General features: G+C 35.2%; 2 protein-coding genes across 4 annotated transcripts; one reads left to right on the forward strand and one right to left on the reverse strand.

Moving 5' to 3' along the window:
• Positions 1 to 620: 620 nt before the first annotated feature.
• On the reverse strand, positions 621 to 9,941 carry LOC21397549 (E3 SUMO-protein ligase SIZ1). 3 transcript variants are annotated; one of them, XM_024170575.1, is made up of 17 exons: positions 9,819 to 9,941; positions 9,493 to 9,638; positions 8,288 to 8,368; positions 7,711 to 7,753; positions 7,039 to 7,111; positions 6,765 to 6,930; positions 6,497 to 6,627; positions 5,834 to 5,902; positions 5,024 to 5,111; positions 4,864 to 4,939; positions 4,579 to 4,652; positions 4,265 to 4,372; positions 3,622 to 3,783; positions 3,195 to 3,299; positions 3,014 to 3,094; positions 1,708 to 2,920; positions 621 to 1,396 (listed from the first exon to the last, which is right to left on the reverse strand). In XM_024170575.1, the coding sequence occupies exons 2-17, from the start codon at positions 9,514 to 9,516 to the stop codon at positions 1,260 to 1,262; spliced, it is 2,631 nt and encodes an 876-aa protein (XP_024026343.1). In that variant the 5' UTR covers positions 9,517 to 9,638; positions 9,819 to 9,941; the 3' UTR covers positions 621 to 1,259. The 3 variants fall into 3 exon arrangements, with proteins under 3 accessions (XP_024026343.1, XP_024026344.1, XP_024026342.1); XM_024170576.1 differs by having other exon boundaries at positions 9,493 to 9,563; positions 9,729 to 9,941; XM_024170574.1 differs by having other exon boundaries at positions 9,729 to 9,941.
• Positions 9,942 to 14,606: 4,665 nt separating this feature from the next.
• LOC112093025 (proteasome subunit beta type-4) lies at positions 14,607 to 18,108 on the forward strand. Its single transcript, XM_024170594.1, has 8 exons — positions 14,607 to 14,774; positions 14,963 to 15,020; positions 15,110 to 15,171; positions 15,310 to 15,386; positions 16,391 to 16,520; positions 16,696 to 16,855; positions 17,034 to 17,219; positions 17,728 to 18,108. Exons 2-8 carry the CDS (start codon positions 15,015 to 15,017, stop codon positions 17,839 to 17,841), a joined length of 735 nt encoding a protein of 244 aa, XP_024026362.1. The 5' UTR covers positions 14,607 to 14,774; positions 14,963 to 15,014; the 3' UTR covers positions 17,842 to 18,108.
• Positions 18,109 to 19,677: the final 1,569 nt, after the last annotated feature.

A 19,677-nucleotide genomic window follows, 5' to 3' on the forward strand; every position in this document is an offset into this window, starting at 1 on the left:
ATGTGGCAAAAACGCTATCGGAAATCTTAGTTTATTCTTTTTTTTTTTTTTTTTCCTTTCTTTTACCCATTCTAGTGTCTACTTCTGGAACGAGGAAAGCTAAAATGGTGACGTGTAGATAATACAGGATAAGAAAAGTAAAAATGTTCTGTTTTCTTATTTTGATGCCTCGCATTTTGAGATTATGAAAAAAATCTTAAGATTCTTATTCTTAAGCTTGCTAAAAAGGTTTCAAAAAATAAACATTGGAAAGGAAATCAATGAACTCTCTCCTATTCTTTTTCTTTGATTTCCAATACAATCTCTCTCACATTGTATTCCATTTAAGTTGGCAACATTCCCTCATTTAGTTTGAGTGGTGGTGGTGGGGTGGGGGTAAGTGAAAAGGAGAACGGAAAGAAAAAGCTTTGTCGTCTAAAAAACTTATGCTTCCGCTTATGTGCCTTCCATTTTCTTTCATTGCTCATTTCAATGCTATAATGGAAACCGATATTAATTAGCACAAGTTTCATTAAAGTGGGCAACTAATAGGGCGTGTTTCATATGTGATCTTCAATAATGTTTTTTTCTTTTATTTGGAAGTGTAATTTTCAATCATGTTAGGGAGAGAACAGGAAGGATCACAAAACAGCCAAGAGTAAGGGAGAACTCGAGGCAAAAGTATTCATATGAAAAGAATAATATTTATATAAATAACTGATTCTGCAATCCCCTCATTTACAGGCTATTTCTCTGGCCAACCCCCCCAGGTAAAAAGAAAAGAAAAGAGAGAACAAAAGAAGAAAAAGATTGTTGCTATTACTATATGGGGTTCCCCCACAAAATCCGAAGGCTTACACCAATTAATTCCAACCTTCAGATTCAAATCCCTGTACAAGACCAGCGCTGGACCTGCATATCCTCGTAGACAGACGGTTGGAGAGCAGAAAAAATTCATGAGCCTGTTAAAAGATACATGGCGAATTTCAAGCTCGACAGGGCCGACGGAAACTCTGAGCTTACCGATTCAAGAAATTTTGCAGGTGCCAGCTCAGTTCCCCCATTCTTGTTCTCCACCTTTTCTTTCCACCACGGATGCCGTTGCATCTAAAGACTTATCTTCGACAAGCCAAAGATATGCCTACCTTTACGCACTTCTAGATACAAAAATTTGACCTCCAAATGAGCAGATCACAAAAGTTCTCCAGGTTTTTGCTTTCAATCCGAGAAAAATAATCCAATGAGACCATGGATAGCTCTCCACAAGAAGGTCCACTCCTCTATTCAGAGTCTAAGTCGATAGAAAGTAACTTCTGCCTTACGGAACGTTTTTGGCGAGGAAACGTGAAAGGACTATCTGATCTTTGCCTAATTCCCTTCTCAGGTCTACCATCATTCATACCAAGAAGCAAGGAGGCTGCAAATAGGGGGAACACTAAGCTCTAATAATTTTGAAACCAAAACAGAGCATTTCAAAAAAAAAAAAAAAAAAAACACACACACACACACACACAAAAATAGAAAAAATAACTAAAGAGGGAAGGAAGGTGAGAGTCAAGTATTCTGCGTGGCTCTAAGTTTTATACAGGACCATCCGACCCAGATATGGAAGTTCATATAGAACAAGTCAAAACAAAAAACAACTGCGCCCTCCATTCTTGTGTGAGCCATAATATAATCTTTAAGAAAACAAATCTATAGCGAATCAAAGAAAAAAAGAGAACGAACCATGGTCAGCCATAGAATTCATCGCACCGTCTCTGGCTGGTACTTGCAGCTTCGAATTGAGTCCACTTGGAGTTGCAGATTCGCCATTAGTGCCGCCAGCACTACCCCCAAGCCTAAGAGATATCCAATCCTCAGTGCGGACCCCATTCGACACATCAGCACGATCTCTAAAATCAGACTGTGCCGAGGCATTTGTAGGATTTGTTGGAAGAAATATCTGAAGCGACGGGTCATCACCAGCAAAAGCCAATGGATTGTCAACCAAGCCGTCATTCATATCTGTATCTGACCGACCAACAGAAGAATTTTGGACTAGTGGAGCAGATCCTGTGACAGTCTCTGGGGCCAATGTATAACCATTCATAGATGAAGAACAGTTGATAGAACCATGCTGTAGATCAACCAGCGCATCGGACACTTCTGCTTCAGAACCAAAAAATTGAAAACCTGGACCTGCTTGATTTCCAGGGGGCAAATGCCATAGCGGCGGAATCCCAAACTCATCATCATTGCCATTGAAAAGACCCAAGCATGACGTCCCACCAGCAGGATCTTCTGCATACGAATCAGGAATTACAGGAGGGGAAACTGAAAAAGGAACCCCACTGCCATCATTCGGATGATTCTTGTATACAGATCTAGGAGATATAAACAAGTCGTCGTCATCTGAATCACTTATTTCAATAACTTCTGAATTCCTAATTGGAACAGGTGGTGCTTGCTCAGTAATTCCATACATCGAATCAACATTAAGTGTGAGAGAATCCATCTCAACACCATTATTGGTGAAGTCGAAATTTCCACCGCCATCTTGGTTTACACTCGGATCTTCACCATCCCTACAACTTCCAGTTGCACTGCTGCTCATTGGGATAACTTTTTGCTCATAGTTTCCAAGGCCATCTTGTAATCCATTATCAATAGAGTTATTCATATCGTCAGGTTTGCTGACTTCCCAAAACCCATTGCTATTCTTCTTGATTCCAAGTTTCAAACCAGGATGACTGTCCGAGATACCTTCCTGCTTGACCTGCTTCATCTCTGTTTTAGCTTTAACATCTCCACCAGCCGGGAGCCAGATAGTACCATCTGGAAAGTGCCATTGCCCAAGATCTCCAAGCTCTCTACGTTCACTTTCACTTTTAGCCTTTACCCGCCAAGAACCATCAGGCTTAACCTCAATCTCTGTTGCATCTTCTCCACAATGCCTCATCTGTAGCAAACCCCATAATTGAAAACAAAGCCACGATGACAAGCCTAAATGCATTTAAAGGAGAAAATTATAAACATTTAAGAAATGAATTACCATCGAAGTGATACGATTAAAATACGGGTCGGTGATGATATACTCTAAAGAATAGTTCTTCAGACAAATAGGGCACTGCCACTGCAGGGAAAAAAAAATGCTCAAGTTTTAAAAAATGAGGGGGGTGGGGGGAAAGTGATAAAAGCACAAATGGACCAACTTTATTTTATATGTAGCTTGCCTTCCTTGAACGCTGATTCAATTCCACAAAAACTTCAAGATCAAAACATCCCATGTGAGCACAAGGTTTAAACCTTCCAGCAACCTTCATCCTCGAGCCACTCATCTGTAAATTAGATGGATAAGTAGACACATCTAAAATAACTCCAAAAACCGATTGCAATTTGAAATAAAACTGCTTTAGAAAGGGACCAACATAGAACAATCTTCCACAACCACCCAGAGTTCACTATTTTGCAGAAAACAGTAGGTCCATACTATAACCAAATAAGAGTATATTCATGTAGGAATTTATCTGAATAGTTGTGGTTTTCACAGACTGTTCCAGCCAATACCAATAGATTTTTCAAACAGTGCTTTCCTTGTGTACACGTGTTTTTATCGAAGGTACCTACATGAGAATTTGAATAAGCTGATATACAACTTACAGGACAACGTAGATTAACAACAAAAGAATCTGCAACAACTTCCAAATCACTATCACTATCAGCGTCATCCGTTGCCGTTCCACCACCAACACAACGACGCACACGAGCCACAGCATCTTCAAATTGCTCACCCTCAGACTCCTTAGGAATCAAGCTAAGGATCTGGAGAGAGAAAATCACACCATACATATGTAAGACACCACATCGCTAAACATTACCTAGTATAGTTCAAATATGACTACACCAGCAACTCAGCAATAACTTATCCAGACATTTACAATAACGTAAGAACATTGATTCAAAAACATGTCAAAAACCCTCCTCTCTCTCTCTCTCTCTCTCTCTCTCTCTTCTTTTGGTTGTAAGGAATTGTATTCAACATTATTCCTAATGAATCTTAATCTCCACAGAACTCTTGTTTTACACTTCTACTCTGGCGGAAATGCTTTACATATCAAATTCTGATGAAGAATGAAGAGACCAAGTAACTTGTGCCTTGTATGCCTTTTGCAAAGTCTTCTTCAAAAACAACATTTATAGGATCCTATAGAAATTACATTCTTTGGGAAAAGAAAGCGAGTATAAGGGCAAAAAATAGCAAATGCAGCTTCCTGAAAGTACAGATAAATAAGAATAGAAGTACCTTTTGAACAGTTTGGCGCTTCACGAGTCGGACACCTAAACAGAAAACGCGAGCATCACATCCTGTTAGGGAAATCTTATTCAGCCCTTCTTTTAGGTATGTTGTGATCTGCAAAACAACATAAAGTGAATTAAGAAATTAAAATGAAGTCATGAAGAGACAGCTTGATAGATGATCATTATTACTGAAATCAGAGTGAGTTGGATCATGCACAATTGCACATAAACACCTCATAAAAAGATTGGGTGAATACGTAATGGGACATGAAAAGATGGAAGAACAGATTCAGCACTCGTATAGGACAAAAAACTCACTATTGGACCATCATCACGACCGTTAGCCCCAAGAAGTTGTGACCCCGGTCTATTAATTGCACGAACAGGTATACCTGTAAGGTTAAAACACAATAAAATATACTGGAAGTGATATAAAATAACCTCATATCGTGTATTCATGTTTATAGGGGGGTTAAAGGAGATTACAAAACAAAATTTACAACTAGGGCTATGAATATCAACAAAGTTATGCAAAATATTGGTTTTCTTGGTGTTTCTAAAGTACTTCAGGCAACATAACGCTCCCAATATCACCCATAATACCATTGACTTGAAGATCTGCATACTGTGGCCACTGCATCCTGAATGAGACTTTGTCGTTCAGAAGCATACACCAAGCCTGAACAAAAATGTCAGTGTGAGGAAACCAACACGAAAAAATGAAAATAACGTTTGTTAATCATCATGATATAGACAAGCAAACCTGAACGTCAAATTCTTGTTTTAATGTCAGCTCTTTATCCGATCTTTGTAGTTGAAATGTTCTTTCCACACTCTGCACCGGATTGGTACTGCACAGTTGCAAAACAGAAGGGTCAAAACAAAGATTGTAGAAAACCCAATACGAGATAAACACAAGACTAGTGTATTAAAGACAGATATACAGATAGGGAAACATTGTTCTTGCTCAGATTGTTCCCTGCATTATTTCCTCTGTTCATAATTTATACCCGCAAGTTGTTTAGAATAAAAACAACACATAAATAAATAAAGGTATCAATCCCGGGTATTGAATATTAGGATATTTATATGGTATTGTATGTTAGGTACTGTTGTACATTTATGCCAAAGTTCAACTCCATTACAGAGTTAAACTATAAGAGGGTTAGCGGTAAATAATTAATCCACAAAACATATGGGCTTGCTCTTAAGAACAATGTCAAGGAAATAAGAACTCCCCCACCCCGTATTGATTAAATTTAATGCAACCTATAGGTAAACTTACGCAAAATATCTTCATATTTCTGAATAATAAATTTCATATTACTGGGATTTATCACCACAATAATCACAATATTAGCAAACGAACAATCTAGTGCCAAACTTTGCCATTTGCAACAGGAGAATCTTAGTTGTGATAACTTAAATTTTTCTTCCACTAAATAATTAAATTCTCAAGTTGTAACTTGCTTCAAATCATCAAAAACTAATATTAAAAAGAAAAAACAAACATAAATGTTTTATGTTTCATAGTTGAGTTATAATCAAGAGTCTTAAAACGTGATACACCTACCCATCAGTTGGAATGTTTGTAGTAATCAACTTCACAGGAGGTAAAGGATGCCCAAGTTGATGCCAGAAGCTGCACATAATGTTATGGAACACTTGAGTTATACATATATAAAAGATAGCGCCAGCAACAAAACAAGTCGATCGAGGAAGCAGTCCAAGCAGCAGACACACATAAAGGAACTATTAAAAAAAAGGACAAAAACAACATAAGCAAACTTTTTGCTACTGGTTTTCTCCCACAAAAGAATTAAATTTGTATTCAAGCATTCTGTACACCTATGAATCAAATGGGCAAGAATCAAACATTCATCAACTTGACATATCCCGGCATTTATATAAAGCATAAAAGTGTGCAAAAACACATGGCATAAATAGCAATTCACATGGTCATTGCTGAGTTGCTACTTTGAAGAGCAATTTAAAATGCTAAGAATGTAAGCAGCTAGCAAAATGGCCAACAGGTACGAGGCTACATGGCCAACAGATACGAGGCATCATGTAATCATGTTTACCCAACTCCAACCCAATACAGAGAGACACAGAATGATCCTCGTAACATGTAATGCATGGATCGCACCAAGCGGAATAGCAATAAAGAAACCAAAATTATTTATAGCCCAGCTATATGCTATTTACATGACAAGAATACAGCGGTGATACATACGGATCAGCACGGCTAAGTCGGCAGAGTTCGCAATAAAATGGGTCAGGATATGGTGTACTTCCTTCCATAGGCTTATCGGGAATTATCACACAATTAATATGCTGCCACACTTGACAATTCCTATCCTCACACTGCAATTATAAGAACCACCACAAATTACCCGCGGGAAGTTAAAAAGTCAGCGGCAAACTCTATGTGAACCATAAACAGGGGGGGGAAGAAATGATGAAGAAACACAGGGTTACAAAACCTAAAATCTGATAACAACCTGAATCATAGACTCTGTTTCCAATTGATTCCCGCAGACACAACGAATCTTTGTCTCTGATTGAAAGGAGCGGTCATCATTTTCCACTTTCACTTTCACATTACTGCTATCTGAGACCCCCTGCGCCTTTGATGCTAAATCAGTGGCAGTGGACACCTGCATTTTTCTGGTAAACAAGGAAAACGTATTGAAAAATAAACAAGAGCCAAAAAGAATAAATTTATTAGTAATATTATGAAAATATGCCAAAGATCAAAAGAATCAGGAGACAAACCTATATATGTCATCTACAAGCTGTGCCACCTGTTCTTTACGAACAGCGTTCTTCTTTGCCCACATCTTAGAAACTGTTAAAAAGAAGAGAAATGAACATGGAGTAATTCCAAATTCAGACAATACCATGAAAGTAAATACAACCAGGCAAATAGGGAACTAAGATGTCTCAGTATAGCATAATAATTCATTTGTCCCACATTGCTAACGAGGAAGTGGATATTGCAATTTATAATTTCCCAAACCAACTTGAGCACTAGAGTTCTCCTTTTAAGGTGAGCTTAGAATTTCACTTATAGCTTTGCCCAACTCCTCTCCTCTTATCTTAGTAAAAAAAAAAAACATGACTAAAAGAGCAAAATGAGCAGCAAAACTGAAGCAAGAAATGAGCACAACAAAAAAAATATAGCAGCATTGAATTCACCAACTAGGAAAAACTGACATGATGTTTCAGTGTCTAAAGCTCTAGAAACATAGACGCCTAATTGAAGTATAGAATATCACCAAAGACGAGTAATGGAGGGAAGAAAAGCAAAGCATAGCATCCAGTACATGTCGTTCAAGGCGAAAAAGAGAAAAAGATGGTGGGGCCAAAAAAACATACATCACCAACGAATGTGAATGAGAAGAAAATTCAATATTCACTTCAGGAAAGAACAGTAAAACGACCTACCTTGATCATCAGAAAGAATGGTTAATATTCGGTCAACCAGGTCCTGCAAAATAGATTAGTAAATAAAACGCAGAGACAACAATTTAAAAACATAAACAAGATGCTGATGAATGAAATCATTTTATAAAAAACAAAAAATAAAAGGAACTTCTAGTTTAGAAAAAAAATAAAAATAAAAAATGGGCTAGACTTGCTTTGAATTTTGCTGGCGTTCAACAGACAATCATTCTCAGACAAATGACTCCGGTAAAGAAGCCCATGTTATAATAGCATTGTGAGCCTTTTGGCATTTATAGAGAAGAATATTTCTAACAAGGAGCAGCATTTTTATTCAAAAGCCCGGATAATATGATAACCAAATAGCCAAGAAATTATTAGTGAAACTTTAGCAAACATATTAAAAAAAACAAAACAAAACAAAGAAAACAAAATGATTATTAACCAAACCCAAAAGAGGGAGCGCAACCCTAAAGAACAAAGAAAAGCAGCATTTCAACATTTTCTGAAGTCAAAGTGTGATGAAATCCCAAATCCAAATACACACAATTCAGCACAAAAATCATCTCTTAATCTTTACCTGTTTCTTTCCCTGCTTTGAAAGACCTAAATGAGTGAGAACATCCTTGAGCTCTTTTATTCGAAAATATGCCAATTTGTCCTGCAATAAAAACACAAAAGGTCATGTATGCATTGTAAGTCAACACACCAATAGTCTTTAAATATTCCATCACAATGGACAAGGACAAAAGTTTTTACACAACAAGAGGAATCAAACCAAAGCATATATCTCTTTTACCTAGCCAATCTTGGGGCTAAATATGGTTATTTAATAAATCGAAGAAATTTACCATATCACATTATTGATCTCTTTCTTCCTTTACACATCAAAAATATGCAGTTGTAAATACAAAAGTACGCATTCCCTTTAAAACTTTAGAGTGAAAAGTGCCTCTTAAATCCAAACTTAAGAGTAAAAATGCCATGTTATTAGCAGAAAGAGAGCAGAAAGGTGAACCCCTTTAGTGTTCAAAGTAACTCATTTACTAAAAGGAAGTAACCGACTAGTCTATACCTTCCACTATTTCATCTGAAATTCAATTGCCAAAACTTGCTTCATTTGAAACAACCATAAAAGCTAAATGCATATAATTTAGAAGACGAACTACAAGCATGCAATTAAGCTGTGTTTAGTGGAAACCAATACCAATAACAGTAAAATGAATTCAAATTAAAGTATTACACTATTTGCTTCATATTCATTTGATAATAAGGTTGTTGGTGAAATCTTGGCAGCATAAACGCAAACAAAATGAGTGCAAAGAGTTTCTCCCATCAACAACACACTTTATAAAGTGTAGCTGTGAATGGTTAAATTGTATTAATAATGAGAAACAAAAGTATGAAACCAAGATTTTTGACTGCAGTGATCTTGACCCCCTATTTGAGTAATAACATCATAAGAAAACTTACTAATGTAGTAGTGTCAGAACTAAAAAGCTGCTTGCTTATATTCATTTCTAATAGTTGATAAAACAAGCCTATGCCCAGATGCCCAAATTAACTAAATTGACAAGTGAAACATGACAATAGCTGAGTATATTTTAAATAGCGGACTACATAAGCTAAGGTTCTAACACGCAGCAACTAAACAAGCACATTGGCAAACGGCAAAACAGTACATATCAACACAATCAAAGTAATTCCTGCAACTACAACTAATCAGCAACAAAAATAAACCCAAAAAAAAAAAGTATGATCATAACACAAAAGGCAACTAAATACCTTGCAACTGGCTATCAAATCCATTATATGACCCCCAAAATTAATGCCCAAATAGCATAGAATCTTCCGAACTGAAAGAAGCACCAATTAATCAAACACCAAACCGACGAAACCAGCGCATAAAGCCTCTCCGAACCGGGACCGATCTAAACAAAAACAAGAGACAGAAACACAAAACGAAAAATGTAAACACGAAACGTCATCAAACCGATTGCTCATCGGAAATGAAAGCTTACCCAAAACGAAAACCCTAATTCAGAGCGCCGAAAAAGAAAATAGTAATCGTCGAAAGAGAGAATCCATGGGAATCGAATTTAAGAGCTCACATGCGTGAAAGGAATTGGATAGGCGATGAGGATTAGGGTTTCGACTTTCGGTTCTCTCTCTAACGCCGACTTCCCCAATTCCCAAGCTCGTCCCTGTTCTCACGCCTTTGCGATTTCTTCTTTTTTGACCGAGACCCAACCAGAACCAAAATCCCCCAATTACAATGTTCGGACCTATCGCCGATTATTCAATCCGGATTATTCGACGGAGACACGTCCGGGCTGGGTTCCGGTGCGCTCACGTGCAAAGTGCATGCCGAGTGTCCCCAACTTTCTATTCTCCTCAAAGACATTTTGGGCCACACAAATCGCTCCACGTCATCAAAAGAAAGTTGGGGGAAGGGAAGCGTGGTGGCTGTGAAATTTGTGCGTTAAAATCAACCGTTCAACTTGCAAAGGTGATACCTTGCGTCCAAAATTGTGCCACGTGGCAGAATCATGGTGGGGCTGCCAGCCGCAAGAAATATTGCACGAGGGAACGAAGAATAGAGAGGGAAGGAACGTGGCAAAATAGGCACTAGCCTTGCTGCGTCCCACTATGTAGAAACATAAAAAAATAGCATACACACTAGCTTTTTCCTACTACATCTTTTTCTTTTCAAAAAATTATTAAATTAAAAAATAAAATAAAATAAAAGATGGACTTTTTTCTACCACACCAACCTCAATTTGTTTTGTTTTGCCAAAAAGAAATGGAAATTCTTTGGTGGGACGTGTAAGAACACTGTACCGACATGACTACGTCTAAAAAAGTTAAAATATTTAAACAAAATTAATAATTTGAATTTGAGTATATTAAATAAAATGGTGTTTATTTTTTTCTTAATAAAAAAAAGTATTGAGTTTTATAAATTATCTTTTAATTGCTAATTTAACAATTTGAGATACACATATTGAGCTGTGATTAAAATTTTAATAGTATAAAATACAAAAAAATAAAATGTAAAACAAAAGTTTACTATAAATTTAAAAATAGTATATAAATAGCAATTTAAGTAAAAAACTTATATGATTAATTAAATTTTAAATTAAGGGTGGCAATTCGTGTTAGTGTGTCGTATTCGTGTCAATCCGTTTATTAATCGTGTCAGAAAATATCAACTCAAATACGACTTGTTTATTAAATGTGTCAATAATATCAACCCAAACTCATTTATTTATCGTGTTAATCGTGTCAACCAGTATAACCCGTTTAAATTAATATATTAAATAAATAACTAATATAATAATAACATATTTAACACGATTAAAATAGGTTTAATGTGTTTATTGATCAATTTATCTTTTCCTTTAAGAAAAATAAATGAATTTTACCTACAAATATTAAAATTCACATTATTTATATTTAATGTGTCATATAAACTTTTATGTTATATCACATATCATTATATTACAGATGACACATATAGTTAATCATGTCACTTCGTGTTAGGAGGTCAACCATAATCCAACACATTTATTAATCGTGTTAATCGTATCAACCCGATTATGACTCAAACTCATTTATAGTAAATCTAAACATGCTAACTTCATACGGGTTTTGAATCGTGTGCTACACGAATTGTCAGTTATATTTTAAATGTAGAGAAAATTGAAACAAAAAAAAAGAATACGAGAGTATTAGATAAGATATTATAGTAAAATAGATAATGAAGTTAAAAAAAAAAATAAACGAACAAATATATCACCGAAAACAAAAACAAAAGTAAAAATAAAAAATAATTTATATACAATGGTAAACAAATAGAGTTTAAAAAATGAATAAAAAAAGGTAAAACACAAAACTGATGGGAGTTATTTTTTTGCTTTAACGTATTGATAAAGTATTTTTTTTTAGCCATTGTTAAAATATAACAGATTGTCAAAATGCGAAAACTGTTCTCTCCCTTTATCTCTATTTCGTTTGAGTGGACGTTTCTTTCTCTTGGGTTGGAGGTTGGTGGTGACCATTGGTTGCTCTTCAGACTCTCAGACCTAAGGATGGAAGTCCCTGCATTGTAGTGAGGACGATCCGTGTGGCAAACATGCCTTGTAACGACCTTCACTTACAATTGGTATAATATTTTATGCTTTGAACCTAAATCCGCACACTTTTATTTTTAGACTTCACCTTAAAAGGCCTCGTATTATTAAGAGGAAGTGTCTTTTTTTTATAAATCAAAACTTTTCTTTATTATCATGCGATATGAGATTATACAATTTTTTTTTTATCTTGTACTTCAAATGATTGATGCGACATATGACGTGCTCAGTGAAGCGCGTCACACCAGATTATTTCTTACTAGAAAAACAAAAAAAAACTGCGCCTTAAAAAACTGATTCTCCCCTAGTTAATAGGAAGATAAACTCGCTCGTATTAAAAGTCCATCGGCATGGATAGAATCTTCAGCTACTAACGAATGAAATTGATCAATTATATAAAAAATAAAAAATAAAAACGAATGAAATTGATCTATTTTAGTTGCAAAAATGCATCAAACTCCAAAAAACGACTTTTTATTGTATTATAATTCGTTCAACAATTATCTATTAATCTAGTCTTACTCGGCAAATAACCTAAGTGGAAAAGGCTATTTAAAAAATAAAAAATAAAAAAAATCACACCGCTAATGCGACCGTCGTATTCCCTTTTACTGTTTTTGCAAGTTTAATTTAATCTTTTCATTTTAGTTGCATTGTTTTTAATTTGATTCACATGAGATGTAAATTGCCGTGTGTTATGCGCCATTGACGCCTTTTGGCTTGCATGCAAATTTGATTGACTTGGACGAGCTATCAAAACAATATAATTAGGTAAGAAAAACAACATTTGAGTTGCAAGTTGCAACTTCTACCTAACAATCTAGTATACACGTGTATTTTGTTTGTGTACATCTAATTGCATTTTTTTCTCTTCCTCTCTCTCGGTATATTCCATTGAATTTTGTGACAAAGTGGTCGATTGGCTACGATTCTTTTTTTTTTTCTCTCTAAATATGAACAACTACGAATTTAGAAAAACAATCATCTTCATGTTGATTTGATATTATGGAGATAGGAATGTGAATCTCTTTTATATCGTGAAGAGTACATACTTTTTTTTGGTAGTTTTTATTGAAAAATCACGTTTTTATCTCGTGTTTTGAGAAACAGCATCGTCATGTCTTGTGTTTTTGTTTTTAAAAACCTTATTTTTAATAAAGCAAGCAAAATTCGTCAAACTTAAGACGCATAAATACCAATTTTAACTTTGAAATTAACAAAATTAGTCAAATTGAGTGTTATGAGTATTGTTAAACAGTATTTCCGAATTAAGTTTGATAAGTTTTGTCAAAATGGAGTTTTTAATGTTAAAGGAGAAAAAGAACACACAAACAGTGGATGATTGTAGGTTACCAAACCTACAAAATAAAACATGACATTTCGGTATGGAAGATTTAGGTAATTATAATATAACTCTTACATTTGATGCAAGTATTAGGTTTTTCTTTTTTGTGGTAAATTGAGTTCATGGGATCACTTTTCCCCTAGCAGTTTTTAATTGGAGCATTAAGTGGATACTTAAATTTTAGGGCAACTTTTAAAAACAGATCTTGAAATGAATCCTCTTTTATTTTTATCTCTTAACATTAGTCCATATATTTATACATTTTAAATTAAAACTAGTAAAAGGGTAGAATTTTTTAAAAAAAATACTTTTAGTAAGTTGGGTATTTAAGAATGTAGAATCTGTAATTTTCTTTAAATTTTATATTACCATTCGGGCATTGCTGAAATTTTTTGAAACAATTATTCATGAAATTTTAAACTATAAAATTTTGGTGAGGCAAAATGAGAGTTCACTTGAAATTTTGTAAAATTTACATGCAAAATGAGAATTTTATTTAAATTTAAATTTTATGGAGGTAAAAATGAGAATTCATTTGAGAAAATTATAAAATTTAAATAGAAAAGTTAAAAGGTTAAAAATAAAGTATCAGAGAGGGTATGTTCTTAACTGCTTTTACTGGCATGATTGTTTATAAGTTTTGTGGTTTTTGTTGTCGTATCTCATGTGCTTGTAGCCTTCATGTGGTTGTTGTTTTAGGGCGTTGTCGTTTTTAAGTTCTAATTTATTTTATTTTTAAAATTAAGTTTTATTTTTTTGCTTGAAAAAAAATAAAATTTTATTTTGCTTATAAGTTTCTTGTGTTTTTTAATCTTTTGTTGTTTTCATGCGGTTGTCTTTTAAGATTGTCGTTATTTTAAATTAAATGTCATTTTAATTTGATTGTCGTCGTACATTTGGGGGAAAAAACGGTCCTAGTGGGTCATATGTTGTTCTGTAGTTATTGTCGTCATTAGATCATCCGTCGTTTAACCGTTTTATGTCGTTTTGGAACTATTCTCTTCTTACATGTGGCTGTCGTTATAAGTGTTGTTTTCACGTGGTTGTCGCTTTTTTAACATTGTCGTTTTCTATCTTTATGTCGTTTAGGTGTGTTTTTGGTCGTTTGTCTTTTTTCATGTGGTGTTTTTTTAATGCATTACAATAAAAGATTAAAACTAGAGGTTTTTACTTAAAAAATAGAAATTTTCCAGCAAGGTAGGAAAAAGTATTTTTTGCCTAAAAAAGCAAAAAAAAAAAATCTACACATAATTTTAATTATTTGGTTTTTTATAAAATTTCGTTAGCATGTTTTATTTATTTAATGGAAAAATGCGCATGTGATTTGATCATATAGTTATTTTTTATCATATAGTTATTTTACGCCGACTTAGAAAAATTCTGAAAAAAAAAAAGGAAAAAAAACTACAAAGGGTCGTTTCGTCAATCACCACGCACTTTGGCAGTGCTGGGTTTTCTTGAGCAAAGGGACAGAGCATTAGACACAGAACGAGTATAGAAAAAGGAAGGCTTCTAGCCCTTTTTCCGCCCTAAACCCCCCTCTCCTCTGATCCACGACGCCATTGCTTCGCCGAATCAAATTTCTTACGGTATTCTCCATTTCTCTGCTCTGATTCTATCTCTCTCTCTCTCCAATTCATTTTTTCCCCTATCAATTGCGAGCAAATTTATGGATTATTTGCGAGTATAAAGCTTGATTATAGGTGATTGAGGGTTTGCAGATTTCGCGATTTCTTAATTTCTTTACTTTTAACCGATATGAATTTGTCATTGATAGTGATAGAAGCATCTTTCGGACCAGATTCGCAATCCACAAAAAAAGAAGAAAAATGAGTGTAAGTTTGTTTTTTGGATTATAAATTGCATTTCTACTTTTCGCATTTTGATCCTTATTTGATATCGTTCTCCTGTGTTATATGCGCAGTTGTCGGAATCGAACCAAGCCCAACACAACAGCCTTTTGAGCTCTGATTCACAAAGAACCCTGTAATGATTTTTATCCCATCTCTTTCTATGGGTATATACATTTATAGGCGAGAGTGTTTACGCATGTCTCTTGGCGATTTGTGTGATTATGATTTATGATTATATTTTTGTGAATAATTATTATTGGTACGAGTTTAGGTACCCATATGTCACGGGGACATCTGTGGTCGCCCTCAAGTACAAAGATGGTATTTTGATGGCTGCTGATATGGGAGGTCAGCTGCTGGTCCCTTCCATTTTCTTGTTATGTTTATGTTCATGCTCTTTCACTATAACTAGCTTAGTCAACATTGATTATCTTTAGATGGGTTTGACTGTTTCCCCGTGTTAATAGAGAAAATTATGAACATAATTCTGAACATGATTTTGGTATTTTGTTTTTATTTTCCTTGCTAGGGGCCTAGGGCCTCGGAATATGATTTACTTTAGGTAGCTTTACTTGTGTGTCAGGAAAGTGAATTCTGAGTGCTCTGCAATTTAGTGTGCTAAGTAAGTTATGGAAATAGGCATGTACTTCAATATTTACGTTTACATGGATGAGAAGCCGATTGGATTTTCTTCTGATTATTATAGACCCTTTTCAATTTGCTAGCAAAATCGAGTTGCAGGCTTTTCTAGAAGGGTAAACCGAATACCTATGATAATTTTTGTTTTATGTTTCGTTGTCAAAGTACAAGTGCAGAGAAAAAGAATAACCAAAGCAAAGTAACTGGTTAGAGAAAATTTTGATGTACTGTATAATATTCATAGGTTTGAACCACAATTCAAACCTCTTTGCTACGGTGTTTTCTCTTACAAAAATTTGAATTTCAGTTCAAATCTATGACAAGAACGGGCCCTATGTTTTTGGTATAATTCCTGATCGCTTTCGTGACATAAATTTTTCTACTGTCAATTGTATCTCTATCTCATCTCTCAAAAATATTTTCTCTGCAGTTGGATGATTTTTCCCAAATGCATTCTGCCAAAAATCTTTTCCTTTCACAATTTGCTTGATTAGTTAAACAAATTATGCACTTTTTACTACTTTCTCTTTTGGGAAATTGTTCTACGTTCTTCATTTAAAGACTCTACTGAGCACAAGTTATGTTTCATGGGGTTTTTGTGCACGCTTTATCAATTTGTTGTACTCAAGTTTTTTGGAAGCTACCCTCTTTTTTCCTGATCTGCCTTTAGCAAAACTCACTTCATGTTCATGTCATGTAAATGATGGAGACAGGTTCTTATGGATCAACTTTGCGATACAAAAGTGTGGAGAGAATGAAGCCTGTCGGGAAACACTCTCTTCTTGGTGCAAGTGGAGAATTAAGTGATTTTCAGGAGCTATTGCGCTATCTTGACGAGCTCATGTAAGCATTTGTTGTTTTTTGAAGTTATCGCGCTTTAAATTATAGCTATTAGCTACAAGCTAACAACTTGTGCATTTCTACTTGAGGGTGCCTTTTTCTTTATTTCTTAGGGGTTCTATTCTTCTTGTTACGTTTTGAGTTAGCCATTTTTCATTTTTGGTTTCGATGCTTGTAGCCTCTATGACAACATGTGGGATGATGGAAACTCGTTGGGACCTAAAGAGGTTCACAACTATTTGACCAGAGTTATGTACAACCGACGCAATAAGTTTAATCCTCTGTGGAATACGCTTGTCCTCGGTGGAGTGAAAAATGGACAGAAGTACCTTGGCACAGTAAGTCTCGATTGATCATTTCCCTTTGATGTGCAGCACCAAGTTTAGTACATTTAACAACCTCCCCAACAACGCTGCGCCCTGCCACCTGCTCCTACCCCCACGCTCTCCTCCTCCTCTTACTCCCAACAACCAAATAGGAGCACATACTGACTCAGGTTTTTTTCCTCTTAACTAGGTAACCATGATAGGTGTACATTTCGAGGACAATCATGTGGCAACTGGATTTGGAAATCACCTTGCACGACCAATTCTTCGTGATGAGTGGCATGAGAACTTGAGTTTTGAAGATGGTGTGAAGATATTGGAGAAATGCATGCGCGTACTCCTTTACCGTGATAGGTCTGCTGTCAACAAGCTTCAGGTTTGGCTTTTTACAATACTTTGCATTTTGTTTCCATCAACATTTTCCAGGTCATTGATAATGTAAGGGGTAATAGGTTGTATGATTGTAAGATGAACATTACCGAGTACCGACAATATATTCATCGCTCTGCTCCCCCTCTTGACCCTCTTCGTCAGGTGGAATTTATTTAGTGGGTCCCATTGTTCTCCCCATCTCTGTTAAAAAAAAAAAAACACATATACAGAAACTTATGTGCTTGTGAGGAGAGGGATTTTCGGTACCCAGGATTAATAAATCACTCTTGTTTTATGCCTCGTCTTATAAGCGTTGTTAATGAAAGTAGACGTTAATATTGTTTAGCATGATTAAACATGTTAGACCTTTCAAATTAAACAATGCAATCAATTTCAGCAATAATAACACCTGTATCCAACGTCCTATGGGTTGACCAAAAATACTGTTCTTTTCCTTTAGTTTGGTTTCCAGCCTTTTGTGAGTTGACACATTCTACATTTTGCAATTGCAGATAGCTAAAATTACTGAAGAAGGTGTGACAATCTCCCAGCCCTACTCATTGAAGACTTTCTGGGGATTCTCTGCTTTCCAGAACCCGACAGTGGGTGCCGAAGGATCATGGTAGCTGGGTGACTGCTTATCTTTCCGATTTCCGTAGTCCCATTTCATGAGTGTAGATGGGTTCCAGACTTAAATTGGTCAACCAGGATATAAGTTTAAGTTCGATGTGTTTTTTCTGTTCACTGGAACCATGAATTTGTGGGGTTATTGTATTGAAATATATGTTAGACTCGGCGCTATCTGTTTATTCCTGGTTGGCTTTCGAGAAAGACATCCATCTAAATCCGCTCAACGACTTTTATAGATAATCACTTGCTTCCCTTTTTCTCTATGTTGTGGTATCAATCAGATGTTTTCATTTTTCAAGCCAAAGAAGGAAAAAATAGAAAATAAAAAATGAACAGTGTCTCTATTTCGTTAGAATGGTTTATCAGTTGAGGTGGCTTGGCAAAAATATAACAGACTTTAGAAGTTTAGTGGTAAGTCTTGGGTGTTGTTTGTTTTGTAAGTTTGAAGCATGATTAAATTTTTTTGTTATAGTGTTTTGTCTAATAAAAATTTAAATTTCTATTTAAGCCTGCGAACCAAGCGGACTATCAAGCTATCAGCCAATAGGGGAAGCCTACTCGTTAACTGGAAACATGCTTGAGAAAACATAAAGAGTATGTTTGGTAGGAAAGAAAAGTAGACGGAAGAAAGAAGGTGAAGGGATTTTAGGAGAGAAAATAAAAATGTAGGTTGTTTGGTAGGAGAGAAAAGAGAAAGGAAGAGAAAATGAAGTAGAAAATAATACATGTGGGTCTTATTATTTTTTTTCTTTCCACAAGTTAGTAGAAAATGAGATAGAAAGTGGGGACAACTCATTAAAGTGGGCAAAGTTAAGCTCATTTTCTTTTTATCTTCTCATATCAAACAACATAAAAGAAAATCAATTTTCTTTTCATCATTGTTATTTTTTATCACTTTCATATTTTTTTTCTATCTTATTTTCTTTCCTTCCTACCAAACATAGATGAAAGAAAAAATAAAAAGAAAAACTCTCTTGGTTGACAAGCCAGTTTTCTATAATATGGCTTTGGAGACGCCAACCATTGTTTATTGTTCGCTCTCCGTCCTATTGAGTTTTTTAATAAACATTTAAGCAAATATACGTAGTTTTATTTCTTTTTTTCTTTCGAAAGCAAGTCGTGTATTTTTATTAAGAAGCCAAATCGGCTGTTACAAACGGAGCAACAAAGCTTGGGACATAATCAAATTCCAACAAAACATCCTCAGGTACTTCTCACAAAGCAGCATTTCCAACCAGGAGCAAGGGACGTAAAACTAATAATGTCACACCCATGATTTCGTTCGCTTTGCGGATTTGAGTTTTCAATTTAAGTTGAGATGTAATATTTTTTAAGAGTTTTTAACTGTAATAGAAAAAATTAAATGTGATATTTTTTAAAAAATTTTAACTGTAAAAATTTAGAACTAAAAACTCGAATAGATGAAATGAACAAGACCCTAAAAAAACACCGTTGTTAACTGCCTGAACAACCCGTTGAGCGTCTGTCTCCATTACAGGAATTGGAAAGCCACAAAGACGTACTAAAAACAAACCTTCTCTCAATGCAACACACTTCGCAATGAAAGGAGAGAAAGATCCCACGATCCTCTTGGCAAGACATGCGAGCACCGCCCCCATAGAGTCCTGAACCACCGCACCAACACCAATAAAACCAAGACCTTCCCGTACCGAGGCATCTGTATTAAGTTTTAAACAGCCCACAGGTGGCGCAAACTCCTTTAGATAGCAATTACTCTTTTTTTTTTTTTTTTTTTTCAATTTTCAGAATATCACTCAGATATTGTATCAAACAAATTCTCAATTAACAATTTTCAATCATTGATTTCAATA

The sequence above is a fragment of the Morus notabilis genome, unplaced genomic scaffold (assembly GCF_000414095.1).
Source record: "Morus notabilis unplaced genomic scaffold, ASM41409v2 Scaffold710, whole genome shotgun sequence".
Classification (NCBI taxonomy): domain Eukaryota; kingdom Viridiplantae; phylum Streptophyta; class Magnoliopsida; order Rosales; family Moraceae; genus Morus; species Morus notabilis.

Coding starts and splice junctions, on each gene's coding strand:
- LOC21397549 (XM_024170575.1), bottom strand. CDS start 9,516: ATGGATTTGATAGCCAGTTGCAAG. Junction 5,112..5,833: donor ACAAACATTCCAACTGATGG/GTAGGTGTATCA, acceptor GCAACTGTGCAG/TACCAATCCGGTGCAGAGTG. Junction 4,940..5,023: donor AACAAGAATTTGACGTTCAG/GTTTGCTTGTCT, acceptor ATTTTTGTTCAG/GCTTGGTGTATGCTTCTGAA.
- LOC112093025 (XM_024170594.1), top strand. Junction 15,172..15,309: donor TCTGATTCACAAAGAACCCT/GTAATGATTTTT, acceptor GTACGAGTTTAG/GTACCCATATGTCACGGGGA. Junction 16,521..16,695: donor CGCTATCTTGACGAGCTCAT/GTAAGCATTTGT, acceptor CGATGCTTGTAG/CCTCTATGACAACATGTGGG.